Source organism: Poecilia latipinna, unplaced genomic scaffold (genome assembly GCF_001443285.1).
Source record: "Poecilia latipinna isolate Pla-1442-1.1 unplaced genomic scaffold, P_latipinna-1.0 Scaffold66, whole genome shotgun sequence".
In the NCBI taxonomy this organism is placed as follows: domain Eukaryota; kingdom Metazoa; phylum Chordata; class Actinopteri; order Cyprinodontiformes; family Poeciliidae; genus Poecilia; species Poecilia latipinna.
In genome coordinates, this window is record NW_015112682.1 from 214,148 (window position 1) to 230,445 (window position 16,298).

Genomic DNA, 16,298 nt, shown 5'->3' on the forward strand with positions numbered 1-16,298 from the left:
GTCGCTAATTTTTTACAAGAAATAAAGAATATATTTTTTCAAACAAATTAAGTCAGAAGTGCGTTCAAGTCAAACCACCTGTTAACACCCACGGCCTTTTGTTGGAATATTGGTTTTTGGAAACTAGAAGTCCGCGACACTGATTAAAGTGGGTTGAATAAAACATTACAACATGAAAGCCAATTATAACACAGTGGATATTCAAAAAAATCCCTTAAAGAATTGTGATCTGTGAAGTCTGGACAAATAAAATCAAAACGACATGCGTGAAGTGTCTTCTTACTGTATGTCGAATAGATATTGTACGTCACATTTTTCAACCAACTGAAAGATTTCTATTGGCTGCAGCAGAAATCTTTGCACACCACATTTCCTACAAATATTTTCACATTATGTCATTATATATAGTAATTGGTCACAACTATTATGTGTCTATTTCATGTGTATTTCATTCGTGACTCAACAGACTGAACGTCTCACTTTGTCGTTAAACGCTGAAAACTGTTAATTTATACAGTATGAAATATGAGCCAGAAGTAGGCCAAATCTAACTGTGTGTTAACATAATTTGCACACATGCAATTTTAAAAATGATTCTACAAACCTTTGCATTCTCTATCAACACTTAGAAAATGATCAAAATGCAGAGTTTGGAAAAGCATTTTCCCTCTGTTAGGTTTGCAACAGTTAAGGGTAGAAATAAATTATTTTTGTGGTTCTAGTTTCCAAAGCATGTAAATACTTTTATCTTTTTGTATTAAATTTAATTTTCTATCACCTGATATTTTATTTTAACAATGAAAAGTTGCTGCCTAAATGAACTACCTTTTCAGTTGCCTAACCATCTGTTCATAAGTGCAGCTGTTGCTATCCATCACTGTGACATTTCTTGGTTTTGACTTGTTCCCAAAAGCTACTCAATAACCCACAAAAATGTACTAAAATTTAAAAATGAAACAAAATGTAGAGCTACAATTGTCGTTGAATGTATTAGTTATTATTTTTATATAAAGCCTCTAAATACTTTATTCACCCTTAATAATTCATACAGACTGAGCAGTTCAGTGCAGTTAAAGCACAGATGGTAAAAGTGTCCCATGTGAAATCTAAATACTTCAAGAAACATGGAGAGCGTTGCATTTACTGCGTGTATTAAAACTATGCAGTCCTTAAAATGTTAAGAAAATCCAATGCTTTTCCATTACTCTAGCTAACTTGCCTTTTGTGCAGGTAATCTCAGAAACAAATGTGACTCTTGCTCAGTGTCATTTGCAACATAAATGACATTCAGTGACAAATGTAATTTCTCCAGTTCTTATTCCACCGTTCAAGCACGCTGCATTTCTCTAATGAGAGTTTTAGGAAGACCTTCATGCATCTTGCTAGAGAATAAAGCAGAATTAGTCTCTTCAGATCTTGACACGAGACCTTTAGTCCTTGTTCTTTGTCGTACATGTCAAAAGAACTTGCCACTTAGCTATTACGGCTGCAAAGTGGGAAATCTCTATCTGTGCAAATGAAAATGCCAGGATTTCCAAGTTGGCCTTTTAGTGTCTCGGTTATCAAGTTAAATGGAGCTTCCTTGTTAGGATGAACAAGGATTTACTGCATATGCATCACATTCTGTTTAATTTTATATAGCAGTGTTCAAAATTCTGACCTTAATTTATTAGTAGATTAACCAGGTCAGTTAATACGAATGCAAAGTAAACGATATACCTCATTACTTGATGCTTGCTGCTTTGTTGGATGAATATTTTAGGCAAGACTCATAGGGAGTCTTTGTCAATGCACTTTTCCTCTTAGGCTTTTACAACCTAATGTTCCCTCCTGTAAATGTTTCCTTTTTGGGTGTTTTATGATCCCACTCTCAGCTCTGCCCTTAAACTCTCCCCCTCACATCCTGCCCCTCTCATTAGACCAATGTGCCAGATTGGTATTCCCTTCAGTGGCCCTCCCAAGGATGAATCCCGCTTCTTGTCAATTTAGGTTATTTATTACAGCGGCGCTAAATAGAAATTTCACAGCTCATGTATTTTTCAGCTAACTGGTTCAGCCGAAGGTTTTGTTCTGCGTCGATTTCTTTTTCCTTCCACCTGACTTCATACATCTTCATAATTTATTAGCCTTTTTAATTATTTTTGAATTGACTGGTTAGTTACTTAAGTCATGCATAGAAAAGAACTCATCCTCTCATCCTGTAATGACTGAAAATATTGTTTCAATCTTTTAATAGTTCAGTAGGACCTTGGTCTTTAATATGACACTCCCTCTTAGGGAAAGGAATGAACTTAGTGGATAGTTTGTGTTATTCATGACAATAAAAAGTGTGGGTTTTTTGTGCAATGGCAGAAAAATTATACATAGTTTTAAAATATTACAAATAAAAATCTGAAACGGTTGTGTTTTTTGTATCAAGCCTCTGTGAGTTGATGCTTTTCTTGAGAAAAATCTTATGCTTAATCAGTGTATAAATCTGATGGAGAAAGTCTCCCACCTGAGCTCTGAATCATTGTGGCTCCTCCAGAGTTAGTTATGCCTCTTGTCTGCTTATTAAATTAATATTTCCTTCAAGTGGTTCACCATATACAAGTGATAATAAAAAGTTAATTCAACACGGTCACTTGGTTAAATATTTTATCAGTACTGTCAATTGTGGTCTAAAAATAAGTAAAAATGATGCAATTGAGTTTTTTTATCAACACACAGAATCAATTACATTCAGCGATATTTTTATTAACATTAATGTTTTTCTGAAATGGTTTCAACAGTAATCAGTCATTTAAATTTTTCATAGATTTTATAAAAAATTCCATTGGAGTTTATCATTACTATCATGATCATGTCATCTGGATGATTTTGTCAATTCCAGATTAAAAACCTACCAATTTAAAAGACAAAATATATCTTTAAGAATCGTGAGCAGTTCTTCTTCTGCCTGATTTAAAGGCAGACTGTCTGGATGACGATAACTGACTCACTAATTCTGTGCTTATTTGTTGAAGAATGCCTGCACCTTTCAGATCCACCTATTCTCTGTTCTGTCATGTGTTCACGCTGACCTGAATCTCAGAAAGCCTGGATTCGAAATCGGGTGCAGCAGCATATGTGGATGAGTGCACAAAGAAATCTCCAGTCAGAGCTGCCAGTAAGACGTGAAAATATGTGAAGGCTTTTTTTTTTTTTTTTAATCTTAGAAACACGTATTTTAGAAACACGTGTATTTGTCTTTTTTTTATTTGCTCCGATACGCAGCGGCAAAAAGTGGTTTTACAGACGACTGTTGGCTTTTACATGCCTTTGCACACACAAACCAACCCGACCACAGATTGACTGTTTCATCCACAGCCGGTCATGGAGGCGGATGTTTGCCGGCCTCTCTTCTTGCTGTCTGTTTAATAATTCAACACACCTGAGCAGAAACACATTTGCCCTATCAGCTCCTGTTTGGCCAGCAGAGCGTGGAGATGGCGTTACAAGCTCCCAGCCTGCCTCCCTCTTGCTTGTTAAACCCCCCGCCTGCCGCCCCCCATACCTCATCCCACCGCTCGCGCTCCACTTCATGCCTCTATTTCTGCCAGAAATGAAAGTAATGAAACAATAAATGCCCCCTCCTCCTCTCACTGCTCAAGTAGAGAGACAAAACAAAATCATGTTGCATTTTCTTTGATGTATTATGAAATTGGTAAATTAAACATCAAATGCAACGACCCCACTGATCTGCAATAGATGTGAAAACATCAAACGAGCTTACTCGTATTGCATTCAATAATGCAACCCTGCACAAAGACTGGGCCTGTCAGCAAACCTCCTAAATTCAGCGTACCTCTAACAAGAAAATATTAAAATTGGAATCATTTGTCCATGCAGCTTGGAGGAAGTCTATTATGGTTTTCGTCTGGAGACACAGCTTTTCTCAGCTCTGTAGGAGCAGCTATGATTTTGTTTTAAAACGAGATTAACAATAACAATCATAATAGAAATGATATTAATATACTGTGCAAGACTAACAAAACAGAAAATACTGCGCAGCTATTAGAAATAAAAAAAATATCAGACTCAGACTTGAGTTTTTCCAAAAATGTGCATAATGAACATGTGTGTAACATTTAAAGATGCAGACTATTTACAATACAGTATGTTAGTTGATGCTCCTCATGTTTGAGGAAACAAACATCTGTCACTTACCCTGACATTTTGAAGACGTCTTTAATAAATAAAAAGATCAAAAAAGAAGAAACAAATCATTTCATTTCGGGAACTTTTAATGCAAGATTAAGAATAAAGTCTAAAAATAACTTTTTGACCTCCAAAGTCCATGGAGCCAGTGAGGTGCAGATATAAAAACAATCTGTGGTAGTCTAACTGTGGAGCAGCAGGAGGCAGTGACTTTAAAGTAGGTGTCACAGCAGATGAATTAAAAAATCCCGTTGTTTGTGAAGCACACCTGAGCCATTCAGTCGTCGGGCTGCTTCCATGTCCCAAGGGGTCGGTGGGCAGCTGTTTCTTGCTAGTTTAGTGGTGCCACGCTGGCCTACCTGTAGCTCTGCAACAGTTCCTGTTCTCTTTGTTCTTGGTGGCTCTTTCTCCTGGGAAATCATCACTCTGCTGGCTCAAAGCCCATTAAACAGACTCATTCTGTGTGAGTGTGTAAGCATCTATGAGACCAGACGCCGGTCGCGTCTGCATTCCCTGTCCACAAACAGGCTAATGATGCACAAATTGAATGAAAATAGAAAAGGGAGAATTTCAATAACCGCCCAGCCTTTTTCCTTCCCACAGGGTCAATAATTCAGTGAATACACAAGTGTTCCATCTGTTTCAGGCTATTTCCCAATATAAAGTCATTATTGCATCTATTAGTTCACCAAATTTTTGTGTTTGGGTTTCTGATCACCGAACCCAGAGGTGTTTCATCATGTTCAGGTTCTTGAATTCCAGTTGTTCATTATCAGTTCATCTCATGTAACAAGCAGGATTTTCAAGCAGACAAACACTGTTTTGTTTTTTTGTTTTTTTTGTTTTTTTCAGAACCTGCCTATTGTTATGTCTGGATTACAATTCAACGCTCAGCTGAGCACTTCACATAGCAGCTGAACAGAGAAGGTCTGCTTGTTTCAGCTTCCCTATTGTGTTGAGAAGCAGACAGGGGAGGTGACATTTTGCAGACTGTAGAGGGTTGTAGAAAATTTTGGTTGAGTGATGTTTCCCATAAACACATTTTCCGTCGGTTAATTATGTTAGAGCAAAAACATTTAATCTGTAAAATTGTACCTAAGACTCCTCTTTTAAAGTCTAAGTGTGACTTCATGCTTAAATTGTAATGTATAATTGTGCTTTTTTCCATATATCTACCTACCTATAATCCAGTTTCATAAAACTGAATGAAGCATTATCTCTGAAGAAAAAATACTTAAATGTTTTTTTAATGTTTTTACCTTTTTATGAGTGTATTATAAAAGAAGGCCTTTTTCTGCACAGTTGGAGATCTCCGTGGGGATTTCCTTGTTAAATAAAGGAAAAATAAACAAAAGAGTAAAACAGATAATACTACAGTTTCCAAATGCACACAGGTTTTCCTTTAATGGCCTACCTGTTTTATTACAAACTGACCTCAACCTGCTTTGTGCAGTGACAGCAGTTTTGCATGTAAGAGCAAAGTGCTTACTGCAGGCGTACCTGTCTGCTTGCAACACCTGACTGCTGTTGTAGAGTACACACTGAGTCCCTGAAGGTCCTGCCAATGCAAATTCTGTCATATTAATTACAGCATTCCTAATGGGAGATGGAGAAAAGGCTTTGGAGGTTAAAAGAGGTGACTATGTCAGGTTTTGTAAGACAGAAAGACAGAATTTGGGCTTCCTTGTGTTATTCTGTTCTATTAATCAACAAATATTATTATTATTATTGCCTGAGACATATGTTTATATTATAGAGATGTCATTTAATCAGTTAGCTTTGCAAGAATTTAAACTGTTGCAATTTATATTTTCTGAATTCCTAAAATAACTGGGCATATTTAGATTTTATACTCTTTAATTTGTTATTTCCAGCTACTTTACAGGGGTCTAAATACTGACTGATACAGACAGACAGTCACACTGATTCTCCTTGTGTGCATTGTAAAAGAACGATGCAGTTCTTAGTACAGGTGTGCAGGAGGTTAAAATACTTTCCAAAAAGTAATTATGGCTTTCACATCACAAATGCAACTGTGCAAGTGGAAGCCCATTCTGGGCTCATTGAGTTAGAAAAGGCCCTTAACATCAGGATGATGAAAAATTGTCTCCTCCATTGAAGGACGCAGTCACATTGAGCGAAACTCAGATTTACATACAACAGACAAAAGGCAGACTATTTAAATCACTGTCATATGGCGAGGGATGTGACAGAGATGAAGGAGGTTTGTTATTAGCTGCTCCCTTGAGCAGCCTGCGGAGGCCAAGACACGTATCGTTGATTAAAGTGCAGCGGGGCTGAAGGCTGAGATGCTCCCTGCTGGGAGGATTTAGTTGTAGAAGAGGTAGTAGGTCAAAGTGTAACCTGGAGGAGAGCACGACTGAGACACATTTCACCAAATGCACAACAAACTGTCTGAGATGAACTTCAAATATTTCAACATTAATCATTAGCTATAACAGGATAATTTATTAATATCCATTATGATGGATTGGTAGGAAATCCCAATGCAGTAATGTCAAGGTCAACAATCTGATATTGAAGATTTCATGTCCCTAAATCTTAGGCAATGCAATGTGAGACAACGCAAAAGAAACCCAATAATATTACCCTGTTTTAATAAAAGAAAATTATAATTACTCCAAATGACACTGCCATTGTTTTTTAGCAAGCCAAAAAAAAAATCTTCAATAAAATATGTTATCTATGAGGTAGTTGCTGCTTTGTAGCCTATGGGGTCCCATCTGTAAAGGTAAACAGTCACGTCAACGGGAGTAATTGGTGTTATTTAGCCTCTCATAAGGGAACAAAATGGGAGTTCATTTCCCAAACTCTTATTTTTATCATTTTATCCTTTCAGTTTTACATGTCACGGTTTCAAGCTAAATATTGAATTGACAAAATGTTGTAGTAGCTGAAACTATCTAAGTTTCTCAGGGTCATTGTAGGTGGTTATGAATGTGGGTAGGAAGAACTTCCTGCTGTGGCCATTATTACAACAAATCTGATGAAACGTCCAGTTAAAGACGCTGTCGTTCTTCTGTTGTTTTGTGCAGAGGATGCTCAAGGTTGTCCATTATGTTGTTCATTTTTTAAACAATCCTTCTTCACAATAATCTCCAGAGATACTAACACAGTACCAAGAATCACACTCTTCTTTTTTAGCCATTTTGTGGCAGCCATATTTTTGACTTGGACCACAGCCAATTTATCCTCTCTGTTATTCTTTGTTCAGTAGAGAGAAGCAGCAGTCTGTGTGTTTTCTCGTCTGTGTAGCTGAGGTCGATGCTTTCACTTGGTAAACTGGGTCAGGGCTGTATATGGGGATAATTACGCATCTTTGACCAGCTGCCCTTGAGCAGGAAATGAATATTTCACTGTTATATGCAAGGTCATTGCATTTGTTGTTCCGATTTAAAATACTCCATCACAGATGTGCAGGTACGTACACATTCAGGGTGACAAAATGCTATAACACACAAAACAAACAGGTGTATATTCACTGTCACATCAAGGACAAAAGCTGTCTGTGAGTAAACTGTGACAGAATGGATCTCTAGCATCCACGTATCAGAAATGGTCTTAAATATGTCCTTGGGTTATCCTTCTGGTGCTGTTCAGGGAATCTTTCTGTTTATTCGCTGATCCACATTAGGGACAAGAGTGCAGCAACAGCACTGTAAAACTGAACAAGTTTATTACAAAGAACGAAAATGGTAAAGCAATCCTTTAATGCCCTCCAGGCACTCAGGAGGTTGTTGCCATGGCATCCACGTGATCACAACATTTCTTTGTTTTTTGAGTCAAAATGAGCTTTCTTGACCTCGTCTTTACAAAAAGTAGGAATGGGAGGTCTTAAATTAATATTTATTCTATAGTTACTGCCAAGTTAAACTAAGAAATGTTAGACCTTCAAATGCAAATCTAGCTGAAGTGACAAACAAGGAAGCGAATGTCTTGATTTAAAATTTCAAGTACAATAAGCAAAATTACAGGTATACTTAAGGCATCAGTTACCATCCCAATCTGTCACTAAATACGACTGAATAAGACTGCACAGCTTGTTACAAAAATATAGTGCTGTAAAAAATATATGAAAAACATAGAATAGCTGTTCAACTCAACTCTCGTCATTTATTTTGACACCAGATTACCGTTTCATCAATTAATGTCTGGTTTTGTAGAAGTCTGCTTTTACCTTGTGCTTTTGTCTTTAGAGCTAGTCTGTCAGTGAAAACAGAGAGAGTTTTCTACAACTGGTAATATATTTACACCCCACTTTGATTAAAAAACAAACAAACAAATAAAAAATTGAATTTATCTTTCAGTTGGTCATCAGCAGCAGACTCAGCATTAATCACTCACACTAAAAGATACAAACTTGGATTTGGTAGGAATCATCTGTCCTACTAATAAATGTGTATTTTTCTTTAACATGAGTATGATGTGTGCTGTTTGCTTCTATCAAGACATCTAAACAAAAGCAGATGTTCAAGCTGTGCTTCTCAGCATACATTGGTGTTATCTCAATTTTCACTGAGTCATACCTGCCAAAATGTAGCAGAAGTCTCTGTTGATGATGCACATCTGGGGAGTCAGTTTTGCAGCAATCTGGCAGTGACACTGAGCCAAGTCTGCACCCTCTGAGAAGTGATGGCTTATTGGAATTCAAAACCATAAAGTACGACAACAGTTTAAGTTTAACAAAACACACGCAAAAAAATAGTTATAATAATTTGAATAGTGAAATTCGACTATTCTGTTTTCCCCGTCTTTATCCAGGCCCCTCAGCTTGGCACCCTGATGGGCGTCTACCTGCCCTGCATCCAGAACATTTTCGGAGTGATCCTTTTCCTCAGGATGACCTGGCTGGTTGGAATCGGAGGCGTCATCGGGACCTTCATCATCGTCTTCATGTGTTGTACCACTGTGAGTCTTTTGCCTACTTTCACATTTAGACTCATATTGTCTTAATGCTCAAGTTGCCGTGAACTCTAAAAATTGTAAAGCAAACAGCAGCAGTAAAGATTCAGAAGAAATTACTGTGGGAATATATTTATATTGCACACTATTTGTATTTTGTCAGTTTCAGGGAATTTAATGCATCATTTATTTGAATGTGAACTTTTCTACCCTTGAGATTCTGTTTACCTAATAATTCCAGAAATATATCTTTGATTTATTTTTACACACTTGGAGAGACATTAGTTACCTCAGTAGGCATTATCATCCCGCTGCTGCATCCATGTTGTTAAACCAATGTTATTAAACCACTGGAATACGGGTTGAAGCCTGATTCCTTGGAATTGGTACTGACGTCTGCCCTGTTCGGTTTAATCCTAATTTATGAGATATAAACCGTTTAGATTTTATGTGCTTTCACTATTCTGAAGGGGAAGCTGCTGATGAAACATTTATTGGTTGCCTTTTTAGATACAGATTAGTTGGTTTATTGCATATTTATTAGAGGAACAATGTAATGTGGGTTTAGGTTCTAGTAGACAATATTATTCATATTCATCATGATGCCAAGCCTGGTGGAGCTGTGTGTTATGTTTACCTGGCCAGAAGTCCAGCAAGCAAGTGTGTGCAAATATACAGAGTGTTAGCTTTAAATAGTTATTGCTATTCTGCTGTCCTGTGCTGGTTTGTACTTGCTAGACAATTGTGTGCATCTGTTAATATCGTGGCTGTTTACATCCAAACACAAACAGACCTATCTATTCTTGAAGTAAGCAAAACGGCAATTTCAAGAGTGTATTTTTGCAGCAAGTCATTTTCTGCATAAATGCTGTTTCGTAATATTTCCAACTGTGAGACTGACCCGCATCAGAGAGTCTGTCAAATTAAAATGTAGATTGCAACTGTGAAGAAACTGGCTGACAAACTGTTTGCAAATTTCCCAAAAATATATCTGACGGTTATATGTAAAACTAACTTCTGAAAGCGCAGAAAAAAAAAAAAATAATAAAGCTCTATAACCAAGAGACACTTTTTATTCTCAACTGGATTCTACAGATTCCCATATGCATGTAGCAGCAAATAAAAGAAACTCCTTACTACAAGGACAAGGACTACATGCTTTCTTTAAAAAGAATCCAGTGTTGCAGAAAATAATACAGACACAGGTACTGGACACTAAAAACAAGAAAACTGAAGATGAACCACCTTGATGTTCTCTCGTTCCCATTACTGTCACTGTCATGGTGAATTCAGGCCTTGCCATGACCTTGAGACTCAAATGACAACCCTATCCCACAGCACAAAGAGTCCTGCTGTTAGTTATCCTTGTGGATTTTCACACTGATTGTGTTTGACTTGTTTGATGAAATCCATCGTCAGGGAACAAATATTGCAATTTTCCTTTGAAACTGTAAAATTGTAACCCTTTTCAGAGCAGATCTTACAAAAATACAACCGCCACAAATGCCTGAAATCCTTAAATACCTGAGGTCCATTCTATAATTGTCTGTTAGTAGCTCCGTCACCAAATATACTTCAATATGCATTAATACACAGAGTGGAAACCCTCTTAGCATTACTGAAAAAGCTAACGTCCATGGTCTCCCTCATCCCTGCTGTTTGGGGCACAGCCAATCAGCACCAAAGAAAATAAATGGCACTCCTGGATTGGTTGCTTTGCAAATGCCAGCCAGTAGAATGTCAAGTAGCCCTGCCCCAAGTTATTTCTGAAATATGAAGACATTTTAACATCCAGTAAAATTGGGACTATTAACAGTATTATGTGAGCTCAAAGCACTTTTATACTTTGTAGCAACAATGGGAGGTTGACAACATCAGGTGCAGAAATCGCTAATATTGAGCCAGCATGTGGCGACAGTGGAAAGAAAGAGCTTCATTTTCCTAACAGGAAGAACTCTTGAGTAGAACAGAAAGAAAACAATCCAAAACATATGGGCCACAGCCCACAAAAAGCATTCACCAGACACAAAATCAACCTCCTTCCTCTGCCATCTTAGTCCCAGACCTAAATCCTAAAATAACCTGTGGAATGAGCTGAAGAGAAGAGACTCAAAACTTTCTGGAACTAACAGTCATCCCTCTCTCTAAGTAGTCTAACCAAGAGGACTAAGTGTACTTGTAGACATTTTAAATAAATAAAATGATATACTCATATTTTATTACTGTTTGAAACATTTAGAACTTCAGAAACTGAACTCAATCACATTGCATCGAGACCCTCTCATTTCTCCCAGAGAATGACACATGAGGACTGAAATCTTAAAAAGTGTGAAAAGGCAGATTGACAAGAAGCCAGTAAACACACATCATTTTTATATCCTCACACACTTTAACAGCATAATGCCCCTCCGTGTACACACCTGATTAAAGCCTGAAACACACACTCTCTTTTCAGTCTCATGCACACACACACAGCGCTTATCAGTCACACCAAGCTCAGAGCAGAGCCCTGAGGCGATAAGCCAGAGCGTGAACAGTCCATGAGAAACCCCCCGCCCTCAACACACACACACCTCTCTCCTCCTGAGCGTATTACATAACATATAACCACTGAGACCTCCAGGGGTTGCCAGCCGCATGATGAAGGAGTGCATGTGTGTGCAGCGATTCCCACCTGATTGAAAGCCACAGGACTTGTGTAAAGGAATTGTGGATGCTGCAAGAGTCCATGTTTTATTCAGTGATGGGATATTACTGACAGCACGCTTTTCATTAGCTGCTCAGTCACAGCTGCACATATCTGTTACCGAACACACATACGCGTCCTAATTTTTGCTGTCAAGCAGCCTTTTGACAGATTATTAACGAGGCTCTGCACTTTTTTCCAGGAAATCTTTATTAAATGAAAAGTGTGCCTCCATGTGGAACTGCTCTGACACCGTTAACCATGAAATGATATGCATAAGTCAACATAGTGCAGCATTCTGCAAGCCGGTGTATTCAAACATCTGGTGTTTGTGTGTGTGTGTGTGTGTGTGTCTTTATCTCACATAATAAATTTAGGCTTGTCAGGAAGATAAAGAGACGTTTCATATTCTGGATGTAAACTTGTCAGTTGTTTCGCCGTTCTCATTACTCCCAGGTCATGAATCCTAATGCTGCGAAGAAAAGGGTCGACTGACTCATTTAAATGTTTCGGATGATTTTTTTCCTTTTGTGTCTTTCAGTTTTCACTCCAATCTCTTTCCATTCCTCAGTTTCTCTGTGGTTTTTTTCAGTAATTTTTCTCTCATCACTCTGCTTCTCTCTTCTCTTTGTTTCCACCTACCATCCATCTTGCTCCTGTTCTGCCTGAGTTGTCAGCCTCTTTTGCTTTTCACAAAATCTGTTTGTATCCGGCACATTAGCCTAAAAGTGATAATCCTCTGCATCTGCTTCATCCGACACTCTTGCTTTCCTCTGCAAGCCTTCCACCGGGACGTCACATGATGAAGCGCGTACTGAAATGCAGCAGCACGAAAAAGTTCCCTAACAGATTTGTTCAAGATGTTTCAGATTTGTGATCAAGATAAGCTCAGCAAATCCAAAAAGGAATTTTCAAATGGTGCTTCAGAAAAAAAAGTGCTACCTTTATTAAATTATGAATTGAATTTGATTAGCTGCATTTGTTTCATTCAATCAAGCTCGATAAATGTCAGACTCATAAAATCAAGAAATCGCATAAGTAGAACCTGTGTGACAGCAGGAAGTAGGATAACATTATCTCAAAGAGCAACAGATTGACTCCAGTCCACATAAATTCATTTCAAAGCTTTTGAATCTCACTACACAAAAACAGTGAAGACATGGGAAACTGGGAAATCTCCACACAAATGCCTGTCAAAGGTTCTTCGACTGTCCTTTTATGATTAATCCAAAACATCACAAAAAACAGAAGAATATTAAAAGCACTGAAGGTCTCACTTACCTCAGTTAAATTCACTGTTTATGATTCATCAACACAAAAACTGGGCAAAATAGCATCTGTCTTAGTGCTAGAAGGTGAAAACCACTGCTGGACAAAACAGCATTAAAAAATCTCGATGATCCTCAAGGTTTTTGGGAAAATATTTTGTGCACTGCCAAGACAAAAGCTTGCTTTTAGAAAGAGATGGGTCCCTCCACATTTCCTACCTACACTCAAACATTCTGGTGGAGGTTGTGTGATAGCCTGGGGCTGTTTTGCTGTTTCAACCTGAATGACTTGCCATAATTGAAGGAATGTTGAAAAAGGTCCCTTTAGGTAAAAACAAAACTGAAAACATACGATGACAAATGGAACACACAGGGCGTCAAGGCACAAGAGCAGAACAAAATGATACGAAGAATCATGGCACAAATGGAAGGATCCAGCAAATGTAGAAGGTGAAAGAGGAACTTAACCCTTGTGCGTGCGAGGACTGAGGCAAACATAGAGGACTATGGCAAATGATGCAAGTTTTGGACCCCATTTCGACATACAAGGGTTAAATACTGAATGAGAAGTGGCGATGAAAAAAGAGCTAATTACAGGTGAGTGGATGCAGCTGGGAAAGAGAGCAACTGAGGAAAGAATTAACAGCTGAGACAGGAAGCAGAAAAGAAGGGAGGGGATGAGGTAAAAAACAAATAAACATAAGGGGAAATGAAACCTGAACAGTAACAGAAATAAATACTAATCTAATGAAACACATTCAAAAGAAAATAACTGAACAAGAGAAAATCTAAAATGGAAAGATTAAAAAAAAGAAAGAAATTATCAAAATAAAAAAATAACTGAAGCTAAAAGTCCAAACACCTATGGTTCATAACATTTTGTATTTAATCAGGTTTCCTCAAATATTCCAATGTCTGTTTAAGTGTGACAACAAAGCGATAGCAAAAGAAATCTGTAAAAGAGCAAATACTGTCACACCGGACTGTAGGTGTATAAAATGCCACCGAAATGACAAATCTCTACTTCTCAAAGATTTTCTGCATTTGAGAAACAAAGCATGCTAAGAACGCAAGCACTAAGGGAACCGGAAGACCTCTAGTCATGTCTAAACTAATTTCTACTCAGCTCTGAGGTCAACAAAAGGCCACATCAGAGTTTGTAGCTCAGGGACAGAACAGACAAAAGACGTCCCAATCTGCCTTTTTTTTTTTTTGATTGCTAAAGCAATGAAACATTTGTCTCCATGTTGGCTTAGAAATGAGTGAAGCTCTTCTCCCGCTTGGACCACATTTGGAGGAAAATTCCACTTCCCTATGATATGTGAGCTTTGTGCAATTGTACCTCATGTGGCTGAGACAGATGGCACGGCAGCATAATCTGACGTTGTCTGCTGGCTCGCTCACAGACCAGAGGGGCCGTGGGTTCAAGTGAGTCCAGGGGGACAGACTCCAGGTTTCATAGAGAGATGAGAGTTGGAGCCAACTGAAATATGACCTATGCTGTATTACACAGACACATGGAAAAAAAAAAAAAATCCCAATTTCAGATTTACTTAAAACAGAGAAATCACATGCTGTTTTCTCAATGGTGGTTTCTGTACAGTAAAAGGCAGTTGATTCAGTAATAGTAAGTTCGTAATGTTCACTATGCAAAACAGGAAGCTTCAAAATGGAACAATTGGACTTTCATTAAGAATTACTCATAAAATAAAACCTGAGGAAAGATTCACTTGGTGAGTTTTGTTAGCTTTCTTGATATTTATCTAATCTATTGAAAGACTAAACTCTCTGGAAGCTATTTTCACTGAAAACTTGACTTATCGACCCAGAAATCCCCCTCTACGCCTGAGGAGATTTTACTTTGACACATCAAGTGTTTTTTGAAGCAGCAGGTATCAACCAATCACAGTTGAGACTGTCCAGTGTGGTTGCCATTGTCGCTACCAAGAAGTTTGGTTTCCTCTGTTAATTAATATATATTAATTAACATATTCAACTCCAGAGCCTGAATAGCTTGTGAAATGATCTGAAATTAGCATCCCCTGAAAAAACCTTATTAACTGCTGGTCATATCAGAAATTAAAATTGAGGAAAACATTAAATGATAACCTGTCATTAAGCTAAGGTGTTATATTCTGTATATCAACAACAGTTATTAACCCTGTCAGTATGGTTAAAAAGCACAGGTCAGGCCCTTTACACAAACCACAAAAAGAAGAAGTGATTACCATTGATCTTATTACATTTCATTGTTCCGCTGGGTAAACTTTGGCTACGGTGTTTTTATGGATGCTGCTTTGACATATTTCACCAACCTAAACACTGTTTTAATCTACATCAATCTCATCCCTTAAAGGCTGCAGAAGATGCTAACCTCAGTGAATCCTACTATAGTAGGGAACTTCTTCTCTTCACCTGTCCAATAGGTTTGCCACAAATCCCTCATTTTTATGCCAGAACCAGCCAGAACTGTGTCTCTGGTATGAATAAATGGAGGTATTACAGATGTCTTCAAACTTGTCTTACATAATTTGACTTGTTTCATTTCCAATTGCTGTGGCTGAAATAAGCAGAATTTAATGTGCAGCTTGCCCATTGTCCTGCACATTTGTCCTCATCTATGGTACCAACAGCATAAATTACACAATTCAATTGATTACTGTTCTCTGCACTTGCGTGGTGATTCAGTGATTGGGTATTTGTCTGGCTACCTCTGTGTGGCTGCAGCCCACATCAGATAAAACACTTAAACAATTACTGTCTTATCTGCTGGGCTGGGAGAAGAGCTTGTGGCCTCATTATGGCCAGATTAGACCGAAATTCAGAGCCTTACTCACTTCTCAGTCCAGATCGTCAGTCCAATGGGCCCTCAGGTGGCTCTAACCACATTACAGTGTTCACAGAGGCGAATGTGATGCAAGTTAAACATAATTCTGAGCATCCTGCATTCTGTGGTGGAAAATAATCAGAATGTGTTGCTTTGTCCCTTGTATCTGGCAAAGAATGCTCTGAAAATGGAAATAAGATTTTAATGTCCCATCAGAGACTTACAGTATAAGTTCATAGTTAAACTTAAACTTTAACATTTCATAGTGAAGCTGAGAAAAGGAACCAGTTTATGTTCTTCATACATATAAGTATACAAGTCAGAAAGTTGCATAAAATATATAGAAGTTGGCCTGCTTAACTATTAAAATAGTATGACTTAATATTGGATACCACTGCATAATACAACCTGTACT

The 16,298-nt window shown here is 37.9% G+C and overlaps 1 protein-coding gene across 3 annotated transcripts in view; it reads left to right on the top strand.

Moving 5' to 3' along the window:
* Window positions 1–16,298, top strand: part of LOC106964345 (solute carrier family 12 member 5-like) — a 186,162-nt gene that overhangs the window by 141,935 nt on the left and 27,929 nt on the right. For all 3 annotated transcript variants that reach the window (XM_015059827.1, XM_015059834.1, XM_015059844.1), the window contains exon 4: window positions 8,962–9,108. In XM_015059827.1, coding sequence (XP_014915313.1) covers window positions 8,962–9,108 — 147 coding nt within the window. The remainder of the gene's footprint in view (window positions 1–8,961; window positions 9,109–16,298) is intronic.